The sequence below is a fragment of the Anser anser genome (genome assembly GCF_964211835.1).
Source record: "Anser anser genome assembly, chromosome: 7".
In the NCBI taxonomy this organism is placed as follows: Eukaryota; Metazoa; Chordata; class Aves; order Anseriformes; family Anatidae; genus Anser; species Anser anser.
In genome coordinates, this window is record NC_139727.1 from 39179331 (window position 1) to 39206048 (window position 26718).

General features: G+C 46.6%; 2 protein-coding genes and 1 long non-coding RNA gene across 9 annotated transcripts in view; 2 read left to right on the forward strand and 1 right to left on the reverse strand.

Annotated features, from left to right (window-relative positions):
- LOC310902645 overlaps positions 1-15426 on the forward strand; it is a 39393-nt gene extending 23967 nt beyond the window's left edge. The window contains exons 2-4 of one of the 6 annotated variants that reach the window (XR_014586861.1): positions 8094-9648; positions 10105-10313; positions 13640-15426. This is a non-coding gene — a long non-coding RNA (uncharacterized lncRNA). Of the gene's footprint in view, positions 1-8093; positions 9649-10104; positions 11542-13639 lie in introns of those variants that run through there. The other 5 variants (XR_014586862.1, XR_014586863.1, XR_014586864.1 and 2 more) reach the window with 5 other exon arrangements.
- On the reverse strand, positions 1349-13619 carry CLRN3 (clarin 3). Its single transcript, XM_083844502.1, has 3 exons — positions 11500-13619; positions 5576-5755; positions 1349-3288 (listed from the first exon to the last, which is right to left on the reverse strand). The coding sequence occupies exons 1-3, from the start codon at positions 11726-11728 to the stop codon at positions 3014-3016; spliced, it is 684 nt and encodes a 227-aa protein (XP_083700628.1). The 5' UTR covers positions 11729-13619; the 3' UTR covers positions 1349-3013.
- Positions 15427-19791: 4365 nt separating the features above from the next.
- PTPRE (protein tyrosine phosphatase receptor type E) overlaps positions 19792-26718 on the forward strand; it is a 99899-nt gene continuing 92972 nt past the window's right edge. The window contains exon 1 of one of the 2 annotated variants that reach the window (XM_083844489.1): positions 19792-20000. In XM_083844489.1, coding sequence (XP_083700615.1) covers positions 19807-20000 — 194 coding nt within the window. In that variant the 5' untranslated portion in view covers positions 19792-19806. The remainder of the gene's footprint in view (positions 20001-26718) is intronic. The other variant, XM_083844491.1, reaches the window with a different exon arrangement.

The window sequence follows — 26718 nt, forward strand, 5'->3', positions numbered from 1 at the left end:
CTGGCCTCAACTGCTGGTGAGTGATGAATGGGTAAAATTACCCTGGTTTTAGATAAGATGGGAGCTTGATTTTTTTTTTTTCTTTCAGGAGTGCATCAAGCTGACAGTGCAAGCTTTTTGCCTTTTTTTTTTTTAACCTAAGGGTAAACTGCCAGGATTTGTTCTCATTAGGAGGAGAAATGCGCTGAATGCAGCTCCATTCATTTCAAAGGCTGGCTGGGTGGCAGGAGCCAGACCAGTTTCTTTCTGATATCCTAAAAGCAAAATGCGAGGTTGGTTTTTGCATTCTTTTTTTCTTTCTTTTCTGTCCTTTATCTGGTAGCAGTGGGCTGTAAGGACATGCATAATCTCCTCTTACTAAACTCTGATGCAGGAAATGGATACCTAAACTGTTTGACTTCTTGCTTTTTCCTCACGAGTATGTGTGCTGCGTGTCAGTCCTCCACGCAGAGCTGTGTGCTCTGCTCTCTTCTCACAAGCAACTTTATTCCCGAGGGCTCATATTTTGTAATTTATCTTGGAGCAGGTGCTTTCAAATCCAGGCAGTTTACCCAACAGCTGACACTTGTGGCCTCTTTAGAAACGGGAGCGCTTCTCCTCGTGCCTCAGCATCCTGCACAGCCCCCATTCAGCCCAGCACCTCACTGCTGCCTTACAGGGTTGTCAGCGCATCTCTGGGGAAACAGAAAGAGAAGTTTGCAGTGCTTTTCTGCATCCGTCACCTGCTGTGGGTGAGCTCACCTGTGCCGTGACCCGCATGGTTTGTGCCTCCTCCTCAGCACCCAGTTCAAGCAGGCACCCAGAAATGGGAACATTTAAATAAAAGAATCGCTTCTGTTTTCCCATTTCTTCCATTGCAGACAGCACCTCAGTATGACAGAAGCACCGAAGCAATGGTGAGCCGCTCCTCTTCAGAGCAGGAGCCTCCTCCCCTCCGACACTACTCTGCTACAACTTCATTTCTCTCCAAGCCAGTGCCTGATACGAGCGTAGTTGTGCTGCGTGATGGATGCTGGCGTAGCGCAACGGTGACAGATGCGTGCTGGAACTGTGTGAAAATTTTTGCAGCCAAAGCAAAACTGGCAAATGTTTGACTTCCCGCCAGTTTAGCTCGCGGGTGCAAAATATGAGGTTTTAACTGAAATGTTTACAGCAGTTCTAGGCCTGGTTCTTGTCAGCAGTGGAGAGGAGATAACATCGCTTATTGCATTGACCCATCCCACTCCTCAAGTCTTAGAAACCCTCTTTTATACCCCCGCCACTCTGCCTCATCTTACTTTTAGTCAAATGCTTACAAAACAGACACTCTGCTTTGACTCCTTTCAAAGAGCACAGCTGCAAAAAGTATAGGGCACTTTAATCCTGAAGCTTTATTTTTTGACATAAATAGTGAGAAGTCGCCTCTTGTATCTTCTCGTAGTCTCATCAGAGACGCTATTTTTTCCTTTATGAATATCTCTGGCATCATAGGACAGACACCAAGCGTGACTGTGAAAATCCTATTGTAAAGGAAAAAGGTGCAATAAAAACTTGTTCTTGTAGCTGCAGAGGTATGGAGCAAAGGAGCAGAAGGTGCTGACTGCTCTGCACTGTGCTCGTCTCCAGGAACATGTGTGCTGAGAGTGATTTCACCCGGCAGTGTGCTCCCCGTGTCCCTGCCCAGGGAAAGGTCGCTCTCGTCTGCTAAATGTCCTTTGGCATAGTGGGATGGGAGCGCACCCCTCCTGCGTAGCTCTGCTGTTATGTATGGTTGTGTAGGCATTATATACCAGCTACGCTGTACGTAGGGATGAGAAAGTTGTCCATAAATCACTAATAAAGCCCATTATTTGGCATTTCCATGGGGGCAAAACGACAGCCTAACGCAGCCTGTGGGAGAGCAGCCAGGTGCAGCCAGCCCCACCCAACGCAGGTGCGGCTTTATGGGACTTTATGGTTGTGTTATCAAATGTCTATGAATAGGTTCTGCTAAGGTTTTTATAGACGAAGGACTTAGATACAGGGCTGCTACGCTGTCTTGTTTAGGCTGTTGCCAGTCCTCCCACTACTGCGGCGCTGTGCCGCCCCAGCTGGGCTCTGAACGAGCTGAGCCCGGCCAGGGGTCGGTGCCGCACCCCTGTGGGGTTTGGCGTGCAGTGACTGGTGGTGAACAGGCTTGTCCAGGTGGAAAGGGGGCCGCAAGCCCACCCCTGTTTGCCAGGGACGTGTAGTAAGGACTGCAGGAGAAGGTCCCGGAGCAGGGAGTGGATAGCAGCGAGAACTGCAGGCTGGATGAAGCACCGATACCGTGTGAGCGCTTATCTCCAGCATTCCTCGTTCGCGCTGCTTCTGCCCCTGAGGTCCCAGAGCGCAAACGCAATCCAGCCTCTTTGATCTTCACCTTTGGACCCAAAGGGCGAAGCAGAGCTGCGTTCACAACGCGCTGGTGTCGGTGCAGCCAAGGCAGGCAGGGCAGCTCTGTCCTGTGGCCCGGAAGATCCCAAAAGCAGGAGGTGGGAACACCCGCTCCGTGCTGTGCAGCAGCAGGGCTGGCACAGACGTGGCTTTCAGACAGGCAGAGGCAGCGCATGAAGAAGCGAGCTGCCCCCAAGGCCTCGTGCTGGGGCTCTCCAGGGCTGGCCATGGCTGCAAAGGCCCCTCAGGCTTGCAGTGGCCGGCAGCTCTTCGTGCCGCTGCTCCTTCCCTTCTAGAGGTGCATTTGCAGCGATCCCTCCAGCAAAATTAAAAAATAAAGGTAAAATAAAATAAAATCCCTGTATGGTGCCTCAAGTCCCAGCCCGATGGCTGGCGCTGGCATCAGGCACTTCTGGTGTTTCTGCTCGGGGCGTCTAGGCAGCATGTTTGCTTATAACATCTAACATTGTAAGGTATAATCAATCTGCTTTGCAGGTGCAACAGGCTATTTTGTTAATTGAGCTATACACATACCTTCAATTTGTACATAAATTATTGGTCGTGATTGTCCACATTAAATAGTCAGACTTTCTTTTACACCCTCTTTTCAGTGACATCCTTAGAAGAGAATGACGTCTTTTGATGCATTTTCAATTGGTCTTTCCTGCTCTTTCTTCTTAGAATACCTTGCGCAGCTGTAGAAACAAATGATGACTATAGTACCACAGCTAAAAAGAATGTGAAGCAGCAGGATCCAGTAGGAATAATCGTAATTGTGTTCAGATTTGGTATGATTCAATTGAATAGAAGCACATTTGGTGGCCAGCTCTACAGACAGGTTGTTGCCTTGTACGTTCACGGCAAAAAGTATCATGACTACAAGCGTGAAGAACCCTAGAAAATATAAATGCAAATGTTAGAGGCGGAAACGTAATATTATGTGTTATAAATATTTGTATTAAGTACCTATATAAATTGCTACTTGTCAGGATTCAACTTAAATTGGTTAGAATGCCAGGACTAGAACAAATGAGAGTAATACTTTCTGTTAATAAAACCTGAGAGCATTTAAAGAACTTCTGTACCATCTAGTAGGGTGGATGTTTTGACATTGGAAACTATCTTCTGCTAAAATGAATGGATTCTTATTGACTATCTTTAGATAAGGCTATGTAAAGTCCTTTCCCCCACCCCCACCCCCCCCATTGCATTTGGTGCTGATGCATATAATATATTCACCCCTTAGGTGATTTGCAGGTTGCCTTCTTGATATGAATGCAAATTCATGGAATATGCGGTATAACAACTGGCTAAGACCTTGAGTAACCTGGCCTGAGTTCAGTGCTGGCACAGCTTTGAGCAAGAGCTTAGACTTGGAGACTTGAGGTTCTTTCCTACCCAAATTATTCAACTACTGTGATGAGCCAAAATGAGATGTCTTGGATCTGTATCCACTTCCTACAGTTGCCTTAATATAGATGGAGTTCAGTTACTTTGATATACTTAGCCAAATAATGTTTTTACTTATTTGCTTTCATAGTGCTAGCAGAGGTACAATCTCTGTACCCTGGTGAAAATATTTCCATTCCTTCCCTCCAGATGCACCAGCCTGCCAGTTCTCCTGCTCACAGAGGTTCAGGTTTTTGCAAGGAGGACACTGGAATGTCAGGCCATCTGGTGCAAGATTAAGATCCTTCTAGATACTTATCAAATGATGCGTGATTTTTCAAAAAAAATATGCCCACGGTAGGATACACTTCCAGGTCATTGCACTTGGAGGGCTGTAAAAAGTAACCACAATCCTCAGTCAATGTGTGGGTTTACTTTCTCACTGATATTTCGTTTGGCAAGCTTTCATTTCAGGTCAATTCTTGCAGATCCATGCTATATAATGGTAGCTGGGCCGCCTTCTGCGATGAGACACCAATCTGGCTGTCCCAAAAGTTGAGTAATGGTGTAATTTAGGCTTTTGCTCTCTTTTTTTTTTAAACTATGTTTCAAGACATCCCCAGCTGTTCCAGCATCGATATTTATATGCTTGCTGCATTAGTCGCAGCTGGAGCAGGGTGGCTTTCACACCTGTACTTGCTACAATTAAGGCTGTTCTTATCCCTGAATGTGATTCCCTTTTCCCTGAGGTCAGATTCTGACCAAGGCAGAGCACTGAGGGCTTTGGGGACCAGCGCGTGGTGCGCAGCCCTGCTGCCGAGCTGCCTGCAGGTGAGGTGGGCACGCAGACCTGGAGCGTGCCTGAGGGACCTGTGCTGAAGGACCCCATAATCAGATGTCTTAAAAGGAATTTTTTCTCAGTGCTAACCTAGTATTAGAGGAAAGCGTAATCCTCTCGAGACGAATCGAGTGTGAGAGCTGCAGTCATTACCGTGGCAAGATGAAGAGTGTAGCAAGGTGCATTAGGAGAAGCCAGATGCAAGCCTGCTGGTTGAATGACAGCCTGCACCTCCAGGGAGCTGTTTGGCAGAGTTCACGGCTCTGACAGCTCAGCATCTCTACCATTTTTTCTGCTTAGGGAATGTTAAAACTTATTTTGATCTCTGCAAGTGTTTTTAGAGAGGGAAATAAATTTTGCCGTGACTCTGCCCTTCTAACCACCTCCCCTTTGATGTTAATGCTGGTTTAGATGTGTTTGATTCAACACATTTTTCAGAAGTGAAGCTATTATCCATCCCACAGATTAGACCTTAGAGGCCTAATTTGGAATGCAGGTAACCCAGGAACAGTTACGCTATAAATACCATAAAACAGTGGCATAGAGTCTTTAAGAGGTTACAAATTGCGCTGTAGCGACATACATGGACACAATTCTGTTCTGGCTTAACGTTGTGTTTGTCAGCTTACTCTGTTCTCCTTGATGTGCGTTGTGTTTGCAATGATGTGACACCCCAACAGGTGCAGTAGCATCACTTTGTGCGTTTTGCTACCAGCGAATCCAGCTTCCTGCTGGCTGATACCATCGCTTACAGCAATGCTGTTTTACCAGTATGTAAAATATAGCTTTAAGATAACCCAGCAGATATGGTTAAAAAACAAAACCGGCTGAACAGAACATATTTTCAAGTGTTTCTTTTTTTAAATATATATTTCTTAACCTTGGGATCAATGAGGATATAGTATTAATCTGTAGAGAGCGCAGGAAGTGCTCCATACAGGACACGTTACTCACCGCCTATGGCGTTCCAGGTATAGACTCCAATGGGTCCCAGAAACGTCTGGTAGGGATTGCTCACAGCGTTGGTGAATGTAAACCCTGAGCTCAGAAGGGAGCTCAGTAAACTGAGGACCAGAAGCACGATAATCGTGACGTTGATGCCTTTCGTTCTGGTGCTGTTCAGCGTTTCTGCAACTGAAAGAGAGCGGCTCAGTGCTGGGTGCCCAGCTTCACCAAGAGGAGGACAGATTCAGTGCCTGGGGTGTATAAATGTGCCCGGCGAGCTAAGGGTTTACTGCTACATAGCTGGTTGTAATTAAAAGCTAATAAGCAGAGAAGTGGCTGAGCTGTAGAGACCCAGCTGTAGCAGGAGCAGTAGGTTTGGCACAGTGCATGAACCCAAAGCTGCAGAGGGGTGAAGGTATCGTCATCTGAAATAAGTGCATCTGCTAATCCTGCTGGCACACAAACTTCATGGGCAGTGGGCTGGGTAGCCGACTTCTCTTCCCTACTATTTCTGAGAATATTTCATCTTGACAAAGCTCGACAGAAATTTTATGGTAAGCCTGATGAGGAAACTAGCTGTTCCTGCCCATCATCCCCCAGGTGTCTGGTGACTTCTACAAATGCCTGATTTAAAACTTGGCTCTAACTGTAGATTATTTCCTTTTAATGTAGCAGCAGTCCCCTCAAGTGGAATAAATCTGACAAACGGAACAGCTTCTACAAGTCCAGTAAAGCTGTTAGCCTGGCAGGGTCAGGTGTGTTTGTAGGACAAATGTGCCTGAGCGTGGCCACCCGTGGACGGATGAGGTATGGCTGGCCATTGAGCTGCTCTTCATACCCCGGCTGGATCTGTCTCTTGTCATGTCCCACAGAAAATAAATGGGTGGGGAGAATGCCTCCTTGATTCTCTTTTTTTTAAAAAAAAAAAAAAAGAGCAGCTCCTGCCTTTTGTTATCTGTGGAGGACGGGTGCATCCAGGGCTCTGCTCCCCCATGAGGGTGAAGAGAAGCTGCTGCACACCTTAGCATCGAGCATCCTGGCTCCTCTGCCTCGTGCTGCAGCTTGTTGCGCTTTCCGTGTGCTTGCTGTTCCAGGGCAGTTTCTGTATTTGTATGCACGGCTGGCCATAGGCGCGCAGCACGTACAGTCGTCACTCCCTCCAGGACTGTAACCGTTTTTATTATTTTTGCCTAAATCCTCCTAGTTATTTGATATGCTGCTGATAATAAGAGACACAAATATGGGTGCAATATACTCAAAGTGTAATTGCAGTATAGCTGCATTGAAATATATTATTTTCCTTTCAATTTACAGATTGAATAGGCATCTATAATGTGCCTGTGGCTGCCTTAACCTATAACAAGTTTGACATCAGTGTTTTCATGCTCTGTTCAAAAGGCATTGTGATAGGCAGCCATCTACAGGAAAACTTCCCTTCTATGCTGCTTTTAATACAAAGCCTTTACTGCAGCATTCATCTAGCATATAAATTGGAGAAATCATAGCAGCGAAAATAACAAAAACATAACAAGAGCACATAAAAAGAAAATAAACACTCAGAACAAAAAGAAGAGCTATTGGAAATAAATTAAAAGGAGAGCTTCTATCTCATTTACCATTTTATTCTTAGAAGTTAATTTCTGTTTGAGCAAATGGCAGGTAAGGATGTGTTATGGAAATCAGATGCAAATTTAAGCAATTCTCCTAGAAGAATAGGAAAGAGGCATTCAGGGGACATCACTCAATTAAAGGAGGTGAGCACAACACCAGCTGCACCGTGTGCTTGTGCTGAAGCAGCCTCGCTGCTGGGGTATTGCCTACCTCAAGGAATAGGTCCGGAGCTGAACCAGGCAGGTGTGGATAATTTCCCTCTGGCAGCCTCACTTCATTTTATCACTCAGAACATCTCCAGAGTTGACTGGCTACATCTACGGCACCCCCTCATTGATCTCATTCATCCCTGACAATGAGCTGCAATTTAAGAGATGTAATTTTGCCAGATTCCACTTGTTGCAGGCATGCCTGCAACAGCCCAGGACTTCTAAAGGTTTTAAATAAAATGTTGTTTTTGTGGTGGAAGATTTTTTTCTAAATAAAACGAACTAGAGGACTCTACAGTAGTTGATCTACTTAAATGTGATCTATAATAACCCACAACTGGATAACCTTCGCATGAGTGCAAAATAGCCTAATTCCAGAATGAAAGCAGAGGTTTTTGCCTCAACCATCTCTCCTTATATTTCTGTATCATTTTTTTATTTTTTTCATCTGTAACTCTTGTGTGGTCAGATTCAATTTCCCAAGCTTTTAGTGACCTATGTGTGAATGGCTTAAAGGCTTCAAGCCAGCCTTAAAGCCTTTTTGAAGCAGTGTAAATCTGGCAGCTTTCACTGGTCTGTGATCACTTATCACACAGAATGAATTGCTCATTAAAAAGAAAAAGAAAGTTTAACTTTTTTACTTTTCATGAGGTCACCTGGAAACTGATGGGTCACCTGGAAACTGATGGAAACTTTTTTTTTTTTAGGAGATAGAAAATGAATCGATTCCCCTCTGCTGTAGTGAATTTCCGAGACTTCCTTGGGTGCTGTTGTTTCGCTGGTTGCTGACGCCCAGCTGACCCCTGGCTTGACGGGCTCCCCGGGCGTGCCGCTCCCTGCACCTTGCTCACCGTTTTTATGTGTTTGACTTGGAAATGAGCACAGCTGTAAAAGACCTTTTGCAACCTATTACGTGAACAGGTTGTATCTTTCGGAGACAAATGACTAGAGAGGCTAATGAAGGCTCTAAGGAGTGACGCTACTCAATAATATCTACGTTTGGCCAGATCATGCTGCTCATCCCCAGGGCCTCTGAAGCAGCTGTGTCATTTTCTTGCTCTGTTAAGATCGCTTGTGGCACTCTGTTAAAGGGTCTGCCCTGGCCACGCAGTCCAGGCACTGTATACTTGTGGAATCTGTACTCCTTTTTTTGTCTTTCATCTTTATGCTCAAAAATTTATTTTCATTGCGTGGTTTTTGAAAAGAGTGTTGTTGTCTTTGTTGATAATCTGCTTTCATATGGTCTTTTACTGTAGCCAACCTGGACGGTTGCTAACAAGTAGTCTAGATAGCCAACTTATCTTCTTTGAATTACTCTTCAGTATTTATTTTGTGTCTTCCATTCATTCTCCTTGATTTACACCCAAATATGGAAGTGCCATCTGGAAAACACCCAGAGACCTCATCAGGGCACGCTTGCTGAGTGCCAGCTCATGCTGTGCTGTGTAAGGGTGTTCATAACGCTGCCTGCTGCTGCTCGAGATGTCAGAGTGGAGAAATCATGACAATTTGTTTCTCCATAGTACAGGCAATCCATTTACTAAAGGACATCCTACTGTCTTAGGACAACCTGGCTATTTCAATTCAAAACCAGCATGTATGCATGCAGTTCTGTGAAGTATTTCTCCTGTTTCCAGAATGCTTGGAATCCTACTTAATACAAAAAGTGGCAATCATACCTAGCGTAGAGCCTAAGAATTAATTTTAAATGAGTTTATTTTATCTTGAAGATATGCCTGACTGAACTGGGGAAGGATGCGGGCAAATCCGCATTTAGACTACGGATGAAGCATTTTTTTCAGCAGCTGTTGAAAACAACTAGCAATTCCTGAAGCTCACTTGATTTGCTCATCTATAAATGGCTTATAAGTGAGAATTGCGATGACATTTCCTAAACGAAGAGCACAAAAAATTAAATCTGGAGAAAAAATCACCACCAACAACCGAATGCATGTAGACCATGCCAAGAATTGAATCCTTTACTGATGCTTGTTATTAACTGTGGTTAAAATATATAGGGTGCTAGTGCCCAGACCCTGGGATTTGGTGGCGTTAGTTCCTGTGCAGGGAAAGGCAAGACACGTGCCCCGAATTCCTGCCAGACTGCATCCTCGCCCTGCCATCAGCTCTGCATGGGTGGACTCCTGTTTTCACATGGCACCCTATTAAAATCAGCAAGAGCCCGCCTGCATGGAGCAAAGTCTGGGGCTAGATCCAACTGGCATGAGGAGATATAATCATCTATAAACTATTTTTATAAATGTATATTTGCTTTTCTAAAAATCACTTTGATTATTCTGATATGACTGTAAATACATTGGCTCGAATGACTTGTGATTTTACATTTGTTAGGCAGTGATCTCAATATTCACTATATGCTTTACTAGGAACACTGCTATACTCAGTTTTTTCATTACAATTTGATCGTTACAATGTCAATTGGCTTGCATGGTATAGCTCTGTCACTGTGGTAATTGGGGTGCCTGTTTTACAGATACAATTTCTGTACTAAATACAGTGGGAAAGAGCTGGGAGATGGGAACCTTTCATAGGCTTAGATCTGCTGTGCTCCAGCTACATGGTTTATTTGATCGTAGTGATGGACTACATCCTACCAAAAAAAAGAAAAAAAAATCTTAAAGTACATCTCATATTTCAAAACTATCTGATATACTCTTGTAGTAAGGTTTCTTTTGACTGCCTTTTTTTCACTTTCAGAGGTGTGTGTGGGCATTACTGCTTTGAACCCAGTGTGACAGCAAAGACACAGAAAATGGGCGCAAATCCTTGAACCTTGCAGAAGTGTCCAGGCTTATCTACCTTTGGGCTTTTTGAATACTTGCATTAACATAGACAGAGCTACTTGTGTGTAAACGCAACTTTGCTGAACTGTGTGAAATCAGAATCAAGTCTGCGGTTTGTATTTGGTATGCATCACTTCTTGTTTCTCTTCTGCTTTTTCTCATGTTTTGTTCCACATACTAGGATTTTTATGCTTCTGTCATTACTTTCTCAAAGGTCACACTAGGTAAGCCCCCTTCTACTTTTCCTCTTATTTTTTACCTTTATTTTATTCCCGTGTAGCATCTCTCCTCCCTAGACCCTCAATTGTTCCGTTCTCTTTGTATCTATTTAATTATTTAACCATTTTAATTTTTCTCCTTCTGGTAAGACTTTTACCACTGGGGATAAATACCAAGAACTGTAGTTGCACAAAAAAGCCGTGTTACATATCAACAAAAGATAACATTTAACTTGAATCTTTTTTTTTTTTTTTTCCTGAAGTGCTATTCTAATAGCCTGGATTCAAAATCTTATCCTGGATATTTTTGGAAAGTCATGACGATGAGGAGTCACCTGAAAACTATGCCTTGGGTGGGGGAAGCAAGGCCTTATAAAAGATGACGAGTTATGTTGTATTACATGCTTCATAGGCTATTATTTTTAAAAAGACATGAGCAAGTATACATTTTGAACATATGAAATGCTTCAGTTTAATAATATCACTTAGAACTGGAATGGGGTGGTCTTGAAGGAAGAAATAAAAGGAATACTTTCCTTGAAGTTTAGGTCAAACACAAGTATAAACACCATATCTGTCTAAATTAGTTTTACACCTTTGGTTCTTCTCCCTTCAGCAGTTCCTCTCAGAACCTCCTTCTATTAAAATGATGCTAATTTGATCGTAGGTGGCAAAATGTTTTAAATCAAACAATTAATTTAACATAATGAAATTTAGAGGAAACCAAATTAGGTTTGTAATCCTTTAATGAAATGCTAATAGAGTGTTGCTTTCCTATTCTTCACTTAGAGCTTCTGAAAATTAAAATCCTTTTCACACGGAGTTCCTACCCTGTATTTTTAACTTGTTCAGAGGCGTAGGTTAAGGTCGCAGATAATCAGAAGGTGCTATCGGCAAGAATGCTTCAGTATTTATCTGCTGTTTCGGGGTCTGATTTTACATCACCTAAATCCCCGAGCTGCTCTGTAGGTGTCCCTGCGTTCCCTCGATGTCTTACAGCCCCGGACGGGTGCAGGAAGGCCGGGCTGCTCCTACGGTGCCCCTGTGCCACCAGCCCCCCGGCCTCCGTCGCCAGGCATCGCACCGCTTACCTTGGAAAGAAGTGTCTGAAACCTGAACTCCGGCTTGGAAGGTCTGGGCACAGGTGCCGCTGAAAAGTCCGTAGGTGACGGTCACCGAAACGGTGCCGTTTGTTTGGGAAAAGTCGACTGTGCTGCTGATCCACCTCTGGGTTCCGAGAACGGCACAAATGATCACGAAAGATAAAACACTGGTTAAAAAAGCAGCTCCAAACATGAGTTTTTTTTCCCTGGTCGGCATTTTGGCAGACAGAAATTTTCCACGGGTTCAGGGGATTTTCTTCCTTCCGGCCCTGCTTAGCGTGAGGTTTTCTCCTTTCGCTCTCTGGAACCTGCTCTGCGTGCTAGCTGAACGCTATCCTGGTAAACTTTAAGCAAACAGCAGCAGTAATAAAAATGTAAAATAATTGAACTTTGGTCTGGAGGAAAGGCGTTGCCATGACTGCAATCAAACTCCCCTGACAAAGGCCGGGAGGGATCTGCCACCAGGGCTGCCATCAGCAGGTGACGTACTGGGCTTACTGGTGCGGCTTTGCCCCACAAGGGGCACCAAGGGCAGCCGAGCTGCTCACATCCCCGATCTCCAGAGCTCTGCTGGAGCCCAGAGAGAGCAGGTCTCCATCTCCCAGCTCTCCTGCTGCTTTCTGGCAGATTTTTATTTCCCAACAATATTTCCCTATTGTTCTTGCCTTTTCTCATGAAAGGCTGGTACCTAGTTGAGAAGCAATTTTTGCTAGCTCTGTATCTAGACCACTTTGGAAGCAAGGGATAGATTCTGATTTATTATGGTGAGAATTGATAAATGTTCCTCCTCTGTCCAGATCCCCTGCTTGCTTAACAGCTCTCTTCTGAGGCCTCTTCAATACTTGATGCTCTTTGCAAAAAGTCTGGGTTGCTCCAGGCTTTTGGGGGGTAAGGAGTTTCTATGTAGTATCAATGAGTTATTTCCTAACAAAAAGTTTTAATTCTTAATTAAATTCCATATATTTTCCCACAATAACTATTCCCTTTTCCTTGTTTTTGCTTTGTTTTGTTTTTGTTTGGACTCTGCTAAGTTCCAGTTAATTTCTCTAAGCATCAGTTGCTTTAAATGTGTAATGATCTTTGATTGCACTCTACCAATGGGGCTTTCAGCCTTCAGCTCTTGTTCAGCTCAGACATGAAATATGCATTATTTGCTAGTGAGCCTAAGTGCTCTACAGGGAGGAAACAAATACCTTAAATAGGGATTCATTTCAGTGTGGTAGTGGGTATGTCAAGGAAGAAATACTGAAGGAAATCTGCCCTGGGCTACAGAGAAAGAAGGGTATTTCTGCCCAAATTGACTTTAAAAAAAAAAAAAAAAAGGACAAAAGACACCAATAACACAATTTCAACCAGAAAATACTTTGTTTAGTAATAAGATTGAAGCTGAATTTCTAGAATTTTAAGTAAGCTGGCTATTCAGTTTCCTGTTTTGTTTGTGTGAAGTGTGAAACCTGAATTAATATCTCTTGTCAGGATGAAGTAAAAATATTCTATTAGTTCTTATTTCTTTTTAATTATAACATCATTATTACATGATATTCTAAAGCCGTGCTCCTGAATCACCTCGATTTTCATAGAATCATAGACTGTAACCTTTGGAAAGCAGTCTCTTTTAACAGTGCTGCTATACTAGCCTCTTGAGATGTATTCCTGAAGCTCGACTGTTTTGTGTGGTAAAGATTACGAGAGATTAAAGTTTTATGAATTTGAAAAGGCAAAGAACTTCTTGGGAGGAGAAAATGGGAAAATGTCTGTTTGGGAATCCAGTAATGCTGTAATTGTTTTAGTGTTAGGATTTTTTGTTTCAAAGGTTTAAAGCAGTAACCAGATTTGAAATCACTGCATTTTATTTCTGAGATGTATAACCGGTCTTTCATATGATATGGCCTTGTGTGTATATACCTCATTATATGGGATTTAAATGATACTTCCGATGTCATCGCTTTTCTGAATTTATACATTTTGTTTATAAATCATGTATATACTTTATATATAGTCAAATTTAGCTTATGTACATAGAAGAAGTCACTCACATACATGATTTACGCACTGAAGATCAAAGGGAAGCATTTCGGCCCTCCTAAGCAAATAAGAAACAAAAGACCTGTCTCCGTTTTCCTTCCAGACCTCCGGTTAAATTTTAACCCCAGAAATATGGGTAAACTTCACCAGACTGGTCACCGCTATGGGTCTGCTAACCCAGCCGTTCTCCTTGCCGTGTGGTTCCGTGCACAGGGAGGTGCTGCTGGTCCTCTCCCAGGAAACTGCTCCCATTGTAAGGGTTTCTGCGCTGATTCAGCTGTGCCACTTGCCCCCTCTACGAAATACATTTTAAAAATATACATTTAACTAGTAATCTTTGTCGTGGTACTAAACTTGAGGGAAGACATTTTAAGCTGCTGCTCAGTGGTCTTCCTTTGGCAGACTCAACCAAATACAAGTGAGCTGAGTATTTATGCCTTTAAAAATGCTAAATAACAGAGACTAAGAGCTGCAGGAGGTGATCTGTACTTCCTTTCCATGTAATGTTAATTATCTTTACTTTTCAGTGACTACGCTCAAATTTTTGCGGCTCAAATTGTCGAAAATCTCCTGAGGCCAGGGGAATTGCCCTGCAAATAAGCCCATAATTTGCCCTTTCTTTTCTTGTTACCTTGTAGTTAACCTATCCTTCTATGATGGTACAATTGCTTGTATCTTTTCTCCTCACAGCTACCTAAAAAAACAGCGTATAACATGTATTCTGCACGTCACTTGTGCATTTCACGGCCCCTCCAGAGCAAAACCATCACCAGCCAACGTGGTGGTGCCTGCTCCTGCTAAATCTGAAGGGTTGTATTAATGGGTCCAGGGGCTCACCAGAGCAGTGGCCGAGTCCCCGTGGCAGGCTAGCTTCACGCAAGGAGCTTTCTCCTCGAGTGGCAGTATTTTTGTGCCTTACTCCAGATCAGGCACTCACATGGAAATTGTAGTTTGACGTGACACGCCTCATCACTTCAGAGAAAAGAGAAGAGATTGGTTTCCTCCAGCTGAGATAAAATGTTTCCCCACCAGCAGCTTACCAGCTCTGCTGCAGCCAGTGAGGGCGCCGTCCCGCACAGCAGTCGAACAGAGAAGTCAGGGCAATTCACCGTCGTGCAGATAGCAGAGAGAGGTGGAATAAAATTGCATAGAGCCCTGCATTTTTAAAGGTGGAATATGTATTTATATCATAATTATGTACAAGTTAGCTTGCTTCAGGCATCCAGATCTGCTACAAAAAATATAAACTGAAAGCTTTTACTTGCAAACTGAATGTTCAAGCCTGCTGCTGATCCAGACTGTGCCCCTGCTAACCAAGGCTACATGAAAGGCCTCTGGCCAGGCTACGCAGCCTCCTTTAGCTAACCCAAAGACATTTTCCTGTGGTGGCTTATGACATTTCATAGGTATTTCTTTTTCTATGCGGCAAATGCTTTCTCTGGGCAGAGGACCCCCCGGCTGCAGCAGCCCCAGCGGAGCGGCTCGCAGGTCAGTGCGCTCATCCGTGCCCAGCACAGCCGGGGAGAAGTCAGGGTGAAGCCACTGCAGGGCAGTTCCTGTTCTACTGCAACCTCAGCATTTAGTGACCGTTACTGTCAGCTTATAAAATTCCATATTTAGTTAAAACCTTTTGTTTAGAAAAATGCTATAAGGCAAGTGAATTTCGCGTTGTGGCTGGCTGGCAGGTGCGCTGGTATTTATGATTTTCCCTAGACTCCACCTTTGAGGCGCCCCCTGGCAGATCACACAAAGCTTTTATGTTCTTTTTAGTTTCCCTTTTTCCACATCTAATTGCAGAGGAGCACAGCAGCTAAGATGGCAAGTCCTTGAGCTGCTCTTGGCTCCAAAAGGGGGTCGATAATGCTCCATGTGTGCACAGCATTGCAGGATCAGGCCAGGCATTATTAATTGTCTCTGCCTCCTCTAAGCTGGATAACAGGTAATTGAAACAACTTGCTATAAATGTAACAGAGAATACTAAGAAAGAGATTGATTTTTTTGTTTTGTTTGTTTTGTTTTCTGGTAGCTTTTCAGCCAGCTTTCTGAGCGGTGATGGAAATAGGAATCTGCTTGTGCCTCTTGGACTGGGTGAGGGAAATTGGATAAGGCATCGTGAACTTTATTGTAGCTGGAGATGAAAATTTAAAGCTCAACTGAACTGCAAAATTATAGCAACAACTGTTTGGGAACCTTGGATGTGATCATAACATTTTTTGTGTGTCTGTTCCCGGTGCCGCTGCGCAGTGGATTTGTACTCTTACATCTTCCGACTTCTTTCTTCTATTGCTCTGATCTTTTTTACAGCACTGTTGAAAGAAAAACAAACACGTTTCAAATGCCGCTTGGATTTCTTCCCAGAAAATGACTAAATCTTCTCAACTGAGAACTCCATCACTAGATAGTTATTGATTCCTGAGCTCTGACGTTGAAGGGTATTGGTAAGCCCTGGAGTGACAGCTGGAATATTGCGCTGCCTCCGGCCCCTCCAGAGCAGCATCCTTTCATGTGAGCAGCTATCGGGAGCAGTGACTGCTAGTTTCTGTGTTGATAGAAAAAAAGGCAGAAGATCCCACAGCCACCACACTGGTATCAGTGCAAACGCGATGAGCAAAATCCGGTTTTTAAAATGATCGCCTCCTGTACGAGCATCCTTCAGTTTCACCATCTGAGTGAGCTGGCTGGTGTTTGTTCTGGTATCCCCAGGCACAATCTGTGCTACCCCCGAATATCATTATAATGCAACTGTGTTTTGTGCTCAGGCACCCGAAGAGCTCGTGGCTGAATGTGCTTCATCCTGGGAGAGAAGAAGTCATGTTCAGCTTGCTGTGAGAGCTCCTTGCCCAAATGAGACTTGCTGTGTGTGGCTGCTCGGGCACGTGGCTGTACCAGCTTCTTAAACTTCTTGGCTGCTTGAAAAGAGTGGTGTAGTCCATCCTGATAAAGTAAGAAGTTAAAAAGACAAAAACAAAGTAAAAAAAATAAAAAAATCAACCTTTGAAAGCATAGAGATGTTTCCCATTTTTTTTCTTTAACCCCAAATGTTGGTGACTTCAGCTACCGAAACCGCTGAGTGCCATTGTTCCGTCAAAACTTTGAAGACATCCGAGGGTATCATTTCCATGGCCCAAAGATGACTGGTGCAAAACTTTAAAATAAATAAATAAATAATCTTAGGCATCAAAAAGCTGCTGTTATTCCTGATTGAATACCGCAAGTTGAGTGGTCCAGTGTAGCTTATTGAAGGGGGAGGGGAAACACCTTCTGGTCTTGTGTGAAACAGAAAACACCACTGTTGCAATTTATTTTTTTTTTTCAATTTAATAAAATGTGGCTTTGATCTGCTTCAAGGTTTGTAATGTTTAGAACAAATCCTGGAGGTGGAAACAGAGAGAAGAGCTGGCAGAGCAGGCTTTCATTTATTGCAATTTCTGTAACAATTATAAAGATATGTAGCCTTGAATACTTAAATATATTCCCAGATACTTATAGTTTCAGACTCCAAATGTAAAAATCTTAGCCAAATACATCTTTGAAGTCATTAAATTAGCTACTGCTGCGATGTTATGTATTCCCATGCTTTTTCCCAATTATATGTGCTTTAAAGAATTTATCCTGTATTTTTCATCTGAGATATATTTGCAGTTACAAAACTGATGTCTGTGTCTGTTATTTGCCGTGCTGCCTCTGATTTTATTTCTTCAGCACATTCACAATTTGTGTTCCAGCATGTTGGTAAAGAGACTGATGCACTGTGCTGCTACCCAGTGTATAGTGGGCACTTATCAGTAAATGGGAAAGCTTGTAAATATTTTGAGAGCTTTTCTCTAAGTGAAGGAAAGGGAAGGATTATATTCTGTCACATACTTTAATAAGAGTATAGATGTTCCTCCTTGAAATCCTTTCTCTGGTGCTGTGATCATACGTTACTGTCTTTTGCTTTTACAGGCATTGTCCAGGCAGCAGGAAACAATTTTACCTTTCTTCCTGCTACGAGGCTCACTACCACGCTGGAATACTTGAAATAAATTGTTGGCATTAAAATGCTGTGTATTCCTTACCCCGTGTTTCTTTACCTCGAAGCCAAGAGGACGCTCGTTACGCCGGAGAGCAGCAAAGGGACTGCGATTGCTCACGGGAACGTTTCCACCCCTGCTACGAGGACGGGGTTGGCGCAGCGGGGAAGGAGAGGTGCGGGAGCTGGGTCCTGCCGGAGGTCTGGCGGCTCCTGGGGCAGGTTGGAAGGGAGGACAGAACGGTTGCCAAAGAGATGACATTGCTGAGAGCGTGCCTGATCTGCGATGGAAAGAGAGGAAAAGACAGACGACCAGCGGGCCGTGAGCTGGACAAAGAAAGGCCGCTGCTGGAGCTCTGTCAGGGCAAACGCGTAAACAGCCGCTGCTTGTTACCTTATTTTTGCCGCAGCATTTCAGTTTTCCAATTTGTTTTAATTTGTTTTATGATAAAGCAAGCACGCTCTGTCGACGTAGCCAAATTCTGCCGTAACAGCCTCGCTTTTCATGCTCTGCCCTTTTACAACAGCATCAACTCTCTTCAGACCCTGTCTGGAGAGAACTGACAACAGGTTTACAGGGGCCTCACTCTCCAGATCACCAGACCCTGGACTTTTTGGAGTCCCGTCCTAGTTTTCTGGATAGAGCACTGTATGAGGGAACATATGATTTTTGCTTTTCTTTTTTTTTCCTCTAGCCAGCAAGTGCAGCCTGAGGCTTACTGGCTGCTATCTGCCTGCAGCTCGTTAGCGTATCCTGAAGCACATCAGTGCCTCAAAAAGGGGTTAGAAGTGTCCTGGGTACAGGAGGTGCTAGAGCAAGAGTGATCGTGTGAGCCCCCGAGGGCCGGGCCGGTGGCCTCCTGCTCGCTCAGCCCCCGGGGACATCGGGTGTGAGCTGTGCCCCGCGCCGCAATGACGCGGGGCTTGCACGCAGTGTACAGCCCAGCCAAGCTTCCTTCACAACTTTATTTCACAACTGTACGATTTCTTTACACATTCCCATTGCCTACAGGAAATCTCTTTTCCCCAAGTATTGTATTAATAACTATCATGTGCGTTGTCTTTGTTTCTTTTTTGTACAGCTTCGGCTTCATATTAATTTTTGAACCACAATACAATAGGACTTCTAATCTTTGCACTAATACAAAGTGGTAATTTTATCCAATATTTATAGTAATCCCATTTATTTTATTGCTTGGATGCAAGCAGCCATTCAAATTCATATACGATTTCTTGTAAATAGTTACTCGCAAGAGAATTGCTGACCTGAAGTCACTCAATCTACACACGTGTTCATTAAAATCAAACTCCTTCCTGGTATTGTGCCCACTTGTGCCTCCATGGCTGCCGAAAAAGTGAAGTGTACTAAATCGCTGCCTCCTAGTCAACACGATGCCAAAGGGATGTCGTTAGGATACGATACAGTTTTCCGCAGAAGACACAAATATTCACAGGAGTTGCAATATTTTGGTTTGACGGCCTTTTGCCACAGCCCCTGGTTGTCTGCCATCCTTCGGTGCTCTTCAAGTCAACACGGCGCACGTGGACGTGGGTTTTTGGGAGTCGCATGTGTGCCAGTCGTAGAATCACAGCATCATTAAGGTAGGAAGAGAGCTCCTGGAGGAAGGGTTATTGCCGCAGGAAGATTTCCTCAGTCTCGGGATGAGGTATCCTAGGGACTGGAGACAAACGAAGGCAAGACGTGAATTTAGGCTCCTTGATTCTCTCCTTCCTTTCATCAATCCCCTCCTCCCTGCCCTACTTTTCAGCCTGATGTTTCTATTCTGGGTTTCACCGCCTTGACTCCTGCAGCCCGGGCTGCTGCAGAGGTTTTCTGGAGGGGCGGATGGGTGCGAAGGGCCCCGACTTGGTGCTCCCACCCCACCGGTGGCCGCCCCGTGCCATGGTAGTGACGGGGAGAGGCCGGCGGTGGGGACCTGCGTCTGCAGCCCGGAGGATGCTCGGGTCCCCCCCGCGAGCCATGCCCCACCAGAGCCCTGGGGAAAGGAGGTCGGGGCCCAAACCCCGGCTGGAGGGGAGGCGAGCACCCGCGGCCCCTGCAGGGAGCAGGGAGATGCTCGGAGACGCTCGGGCAGCAGGGCCGGCCCGCTCCGCGCCGGCAGCCCTCTGCAGGCAGGGGGCGACCCCACGAAGCCCCCTTGGGGGCTGCGGGACGGGGGCTGCACGGGGGCTCCCCCGGCCCCCCAGGAACCAGCCCGGGGATGGGGCGAGGCGCGGGGCCCCCCCCCGGGCGGCCGATGCGGGCCGTGGCCGCCAGGCGGCTCCGCGGCCGCTCGGTGCCGAGGGGAGGAGGAGGAGGAGGAGGAGGAGGAGGAGGAGGAGGAGGAGGGGGAAATTTCCTGCCTGGCTGCCGCCGCCTCGGGCCGGAGAACGCCAGGGCGGCCCGACCGAGCCGCCGCCGCGGCGGCGGGGGGCGAGAGAGAGCCCGGGGGTGAGCGGGGCCGGGGGGGGCGAGGGGCTGGCGGGGCCGGGGGGGGGGGCACCGGGGACCGGAGAGCAGGGACCGGGGAGCCGGGAGAAGGGAGGAGGGAGCCCGGAGCCGCCCGGCCGCGGGGCAGCGCGCTGGGGGGTCCCCATCCCCGTGCCGCCCTCCCCACGCGTGTCCGCGGGGGGCTCGGGGCCGGGCCGGGGGGGGTCGGGGCTGGGTGCCGGGGATGTGCTGGCCTCCCCCCCCCCCTCCCCTTGCTCGCAGCCCGGCGGGGTCCGAGAAGTTTGCGGTGCAGCCCGCGGGGAGGGCTCGCACGGGGCTGGGATGGCAGCGCCCCTGTAGCGCTGCCCACAGCGGGGGCTTTGCGGCTTCTCCTCCCCTGCTCGTGGTTTTGCTTCACACGCGGGGGGGGGGGGGGAAACGCAGCCAAGCCTCCGAGGGAATAACGCACGGGCAGCTCCGAGCTGGCTCCCCGAAGGAGCCGGCGTCGCGCTTCGGCCCTGCGGGTCGTGAAAAGGGTTGGTGGGTGCCTGCTGCGAGCCTGACCGGCGGTGTGTAACGGGGCGGGGGGGGCCCTGAGCGCCGTTTCCCTGAGGTCCCCCTCCTTCCGCCTGTTTCGGGGGAGCTGGGTGCTGTGCGCGGTGCTGCGGGGCCGCCGAACCGCTGCGCGGTGTCGGGGCTGTCAGCCTGGAGGGGACGGCATCGCTGACCCCGCTTCCTTCCCCGAGGTGTTACGCGCTCTGTGAGAAAACTTGGGAAGCAGAAACAGAGGCACCGAGAAATGAGAAACGTGACGTGTTGGGAAATATCAGACGTCGGGAAACGCTGCTGTTCGCACGGCGATATTCTGTGCGTTAGGGGACTGTGAAAATGAACAGGGAAATTAACTTTTGGTGGCAGTTAATGGCATTCAGCTGGAAACTGGCGATGTCATTTTGCAGGGAGCTTTCTGTGGGTACGTGGGAGCTCTCCTGGCCTGGGGGCGTGTTGGTTTCCCGGTTTGTTCCTGGTCCTGGCCCTGATGCTGCCAGGGGGCTGCTTTGGGGCCGGGGCTGGCTCCCGTGCCCTGCCGGGGCAGGCGCGGAGCGGGCGAGCACAGGCAGCGCTGTGCGTGGGTGAGCGGAGGGGGGCTGAGCTCAAAGCACTTGTTTGCTTAAGTAACCAAATCAATTATTGGAGAGATGTGGGAGAAGGGGGAGAAAATGATGGGAGAAACAAAAGGACATGGGCGTAGTCTGTGATTCCTTTAATTTGCTTTGTCTTTGCTTACAAATTAAAGAACTGTGCGGGTGCTGTGCTCTGTCGCACCAGCCGTCCTCGCTGGCTGTGCTTTAAGTACCATATGCTGTGTTCCTAAACGTATTTAGTGTATTTTTCCAGGTAAAAAGTAAAAAGCTTCCTTACTGAAAGCTTCCTATGCCCTAGACACCTTTAATAAAACCAGAAATCTTCATATACCTCAGTCAGTGGGATTGTGATGTGTGGACTGCAGTAATTTATCCTGAGCCTGTGAAGTGCAGGTGTGATGGTGATCATTTTAGCACATTTGGGTCCTTGTTTGCTTTTGTATCTTGTTTTCTTTTCCTCCCTTCCAGTTCATATGTTTATGCTTATTTATGTGCTGTCTCAGTCCCATCGTTCCCATCTCCCATCCCAGAGTTCCCATCTCGAACCCCAACTTTCCTTGGTTCTCTTTTTCTGCCCCTGCCCCCGTTGCCTTCCTGGCTCCTGCGTTAGGCAGCCCACTGACGGTGTCAGAAATGCACCGGCTGGCCTGAAATGGCCCAAAATGTCTATGAGCTGGGCAGCCCTGGTCTGGGCGCTCGGCAGTGCAGAGCTCGGTGTAAAGCCTTCCTCCTCCACAGGGCCGGGGGCCTCGCGTTGTGCGCGAGCAAGTGGGATCCCGGTCATCCTTTCCAAGCCTGGAGCTTGGCGACCTTGTTCATGGGAGAGGTTATGCGAAGGAAAACGGGCAGATAGGGGCTGCCGAGCTGCCAAGTGAGAAAGACATAGGAAGTCTGCGGTGCAATCCCACCTCTCAGAGATTCCCCGTGCCTCTTCTGAGTTGCCAGCTGCGGCGGGTATCAGCGCGTTGCTTCCTTGTACTTCGTCGTGTCTGATGGTGTCACGTGCGTGTGCCCGGCAGGATCCCTGAGCAGGTCACTCGTACCGCAGCGAGGAACAAAAACAAGACAAGGCAAGTGCTGAACGGTGTGCAGGATGCCAAACATTGGGTATAAATGAAAAGGAACCTTCATCAGAGTCTGAGGATTACGTTTGTATCTCCTCTGAGTGTGTCATTCTGTAAATACAATACAGTATTTCAAGCTGTTTCCAAAATAATCTTCAGCATGGATTTGTGGCAGGGCTTAACACCAGCGAGAGCCCGCGTCTGGAAGTCGTAGCAGCGCACTTACCTTCGTTCGTGGCTCAGTGGGAAAGCCTTGTGGTTACGTAGGAGCACCAAGCTGGATGGCTCTGTCTGAAGTACCACAAAAACTTCTCAGTGCAAGCAGTTGCCAAAAAGCCGCGTTTTGTCAGAAGGTGCCGATCCACCCACGTCAGGAGGTCATCAGGGAGGGGACAGATGGGGCTGTGTTGCTGCCCGGGGAGCGGGGGAACCAGGCAGCCCCAGCGGGGCCCAGGGTACCCACACCAGGCCCGTTGTTTTGGGAGGATGATGCTGATGGGGGCAAGGAGGGGAGACCGCTCAGCGTGCTGGCACACGTGTGAGTTTATTGAAAAGCAGCGCCTGGAAAGGACTCTGGGGAGCTCCGTCAGGGTTATCAAGAGCGATGTGTTCAAGGCAGACGGGGAGATGCGTGAGGAACTGCGGCCTGCTTAAAATGGAAGGCCGGCTGTCCAGCGGTGTGTTGGAGCTGGGAGGTAACCGTGTGGTTTAGCCCAGTCCTGGGTTGTCAGGCTGCCTTTCAGACACATACCCGTTTGCAAACGGCTGTGTGAACAGGGCAGCAAGAACGGTGCTGAGAGCAGGGGGCGCGGGCTGGGGGCTCGCCCCCTCCGTTCCCTGCCCACACACACGGCTCGGAGGTAGCTCCCAGGCCATGGGGCTTTTCGGTGCTGGTCTCTGGATGCGATATAAGGAAAACAGAGGCTCCCATAACCTAAAATACACCGTGGTTCCCCTCAATCAAGAGCGTCATAAATGGCACTGATGCATTATTAAGGAGTTCGGAATCGCACGTTCTCCGCGGAGCTGAGCGTGCGGTAGCCGGCGTGCGCGGCTCGTCTCGTGGGGTGCGAGCGGTCTGGGAGAGGGATTCAGACGCTGCCGGAGCTGACGTGATGCAGCAGAATTCAGGCTGAATGAAAAGTGGCTGGAGCCACCCGGCTGCTACGCGCAGGCTTTCTGCAGCTCTCCTCACGGAAATCTTCTATTTTACCTCGTTGCCTGTGCCCTTCTGCATGACGTTTTATCCGGGTGTAGTCTTTGTCCTGGCTAATAATAAGTATTCTGTAGTCCCAAATTCTATGTGTATAAGGGTTGTATTTTTTTTTTTAAATGGTTCTATTTATTCCAAACTTTTTGCTAACATGTAGATGTCTTAAATAAGACAGACTGGGAGAATTGTGTGAATCAGAGCTGCAGTAAGATGCTGGTAAGGCAGAGATTAGGAGAAACCCTACACCAGCAATTTATTGAAGTATTTGTACAGGAGGTATTTTTTTCTGAGTAACTCACAACATGGAACATATTTTTAAGGCATGTGTACAGTGTTGTCTTTTTAATTCAGTCGGCTTTTGGCAGGTGTAATGATTCCATCAGTTAATCCTTTCACCTGCCACAGTGTGCTGTGTTGTCTGCAGAGGATGCCTTTGGGAGAGGGCAGAACGGACGGGAGATTTCCTTGCTGATAGGCGAGGCTGATACCTTGCACTGTATTTTGAATTGCAGCGCGCTCGGATTTCTCTTTCACAGCGAGCCAGCCATCCAGTTACCTGCAGTGGGACAGCTCCCTGGACACGAGTGCAGTTAAAGGCTGCTTTTTCTACTTTTCTGTTCCTCTGCACCGGGGGCAGCCGGGTGGCCTCACCAGGCGAGGTGCTGCAGGGGAGCCTGGGTGCCCGCTGCGTGTCCCTGGGTGCTGCGCTTTTCCCAGGCTGTGGCAAGTGAGCTGTAAACCGTTCTCTTTTGCTCCTTGGCCCGCTGAGTACATCTGCTGACAGTGTGAAGGATACAGCAATGCCCTAAAAATGCCCTTCTGCCTTTGACTCCTATTGCCTCACCGCTGAAGCGGCAAAGTAAAAAAGATCTGGGCACAGGGATCTAGGGCAACAGTCCTGTCTGTTATCAAGGGTGTAATCTGGCCGAGAGAAGAAACAAAAGTGGAAATAAATTTATTGGGGTCGGTTATTGCTTGCAGTGGCATTTTATTGTCACAGGAACTCATGGCATGACTCAGCTGTGGATTTCTCTGTCCCTTTTAATCTCAGCTGTAAAGAGAGTTCAGGCCTTAAAACTTAGGTTATCGGAGATCTGCATTTTTTTGACCGTAAAGTGATAATGATCAGTAAGAATAAGGGATCTGAACAGGTAAAAACAAAACTGCAAATCAGGTGGAGGCGAGGTGAGATGCAACCTATAAAATGAGCGATGTGTGGCTGTGCAGGGGATGGGTGCCTCATGCAGGAATGTCTGGGGGAACCTGCACCGACTGCACCGCTGCTGCTGAACACCTCACACCTGCACGGGTACAGCAAGGTCAGGAATCACCGGGAAGGATGCAGTCTGGGAACAGCTTTGCATAAACAGCAGTATGAATTTTTAGGTAAAAGCAAATAAGAGAAAGCGCAGAAGGTTCACGATGGAAGTTAGTGAAACTTGTGTTACCCGTGTTGGTTAAGATAAGCAGAACACATAGATAAATCGGAGGACAAACTTTTCTGCCCAAACCAGGGAGTGAGATGATTTAAGAGGTTTCCTCCTACCTCTAGGTTTGGTTGCTCTAGGAGGGATTAGAAGATAACTCAGAAATACGCAACTGTCTCTTCGTGATAATCTCAATGCTGTGATACAAGTGAGTTTTGTGTTTTCTGATGGTTGGGTTTTTCTTTAGTTGTAGCTCTTGAGTTTTCTTCCTCTTCAGTAAAATCACCATCTCTTTCATCTGCCATAGCTATTAAAGAAAGCTCGAGTGAAACGGAAAGCTGCCGCACTTCATGGCAGCGCCCCTTGCAGTGCACTAACCCAAGACCAGCCCAGTGTTATCTGCCAGAATAATCAGACTGAGATGAGTTGTGGGAGCGTGAGGCTCGTAAATGTCACTCGCTCTCCCGTGGATGTGCTGTAATGTGCAATGCACCAAGGACAGAAGTTTGGTCGGGTTGTACAGGGCTTCTGCTTCCAGGGCCTGTGGTCCTGCAACCTGAAGGTCGTGGCACCTCATGGTCTGCTGCTGCCTTGTCTGAGTGGTCCCAGCGTGGGGCTGTGCTCCGTCACCTTCCTGCCGTATCCGCAGGATCTGTCCTAGGATCTAGATCTTAGGTTCTGCGATCTCTTTGAATCACAGAATCATTCAGGTTGGAAAAGACCTCCAAGATCATCCAGTCCAACCTTTAACCTAGCCCTGCCAGGTCCACCATTAAACCATGCCACTGATCTTGTCACTTGCTCTCAGAATTTGCCACCTCCCTTGCTGCTTTTAATGAAAATGTTCATCAGAAATCAAGGATGAGGGTTTGACCATTGAGAGAAAGACCTTGTGATCGAGACTGGAAGCCAACTGTGAGAACTTGTGGTTGAAGACGGTCATCCACTTGCAAATATTTCCTTACTAAGACTGGTCACTATTTGGCTCCAGTGCAGTCCTTGCTACTACATGGGGTGCATTTTAATTTTCTTAGAAGGCCAATTCTCTTTTCAACCAACTTTTCTGGCTTTTAATTTTTTTTTTTTTTTTGGTACAGTGTGGCAATTTATAAGCATGTCTGTGTGTGAACTCTACCAAGAATTTACTGTAACTTATGAGGACATTATTTTTGTAACGTGACTTATTTTGTAACCTGCCTAACTCTAGGGCTGCATCTGCTACCGCTTCCTAGTATGCTTCAGTTGCAATTTTTAAGCTTCCGGTGCTGTAGAACTTTGTTAGGAGTTTGAATCTGCCAAAGTGTACCTAAATTATTGTTTTTCTTAAAAGATCTTAGTGCTCCACCTGCCTATTTCTTCCCTTGTAGCTGTTTTCATAACTGAGTTCCAAACTAATAGTTAAATTAAAAAGCAAACAAGCAAAGTAACAAAACCAGCCTTTATCCAAAACAAATCAGTGCATTAACCCTTCCTTCACCTTATTTACTGTTTCTCTTAGTAAATTACATTTTTATCGTGTCATTTGTCCTTTAATCTTGTCGTTTGATCATTACTTGTCTTTGCTTTAGTTTCTGTTGTAGTGTGGTGTATATTGCTACAGCGTGGTGCTTTTTCCTGAGTAGTGGAGTATTGGTTCAAACAAGCAATGACCACTGCTTGTATCCTGTGTTCTGAGGGACTGGATATCTCGGATACTTTCTGAGTTATTTAATTTAGATTTGTATTTCATGAGCGTATTTAATTATACTGCACAGTGTCTCTTAAAAGTCGGAAAAAAAAATTGTTGAAAAACTGAATCTCTGCCGTGTTTCATTCCGCTGATCTTGTACAATTGGGCAAAGTTTGCAAATTGCTACCGAGAGCTAGATGATGGTTAAACAGCTTTCATAA

Coding starts and splice junctions, on each gene's coding strand:
- CLRN3 (XM_083844502.1), bottom strand. CDS start 11,728: ATGCCGACCAGGGAAAAAAAACTCATGTTTGGAGCTGCTTTTTTAACC. Junction 5,756..11,499: donor TTCAGACACTTCTTTCCAAG/GTAAGCGGTGCG, acceptor GCTCTCTTTCAG/TTGCAGAAACGCTGAACAGC. Junction 3,289..5,575: donor TACCTGGAACGCCATAGGCG/GTGAGTAACGTG, acceptor TATATTTTCTAG/GGTTCTTCACGCTTGTAGTC.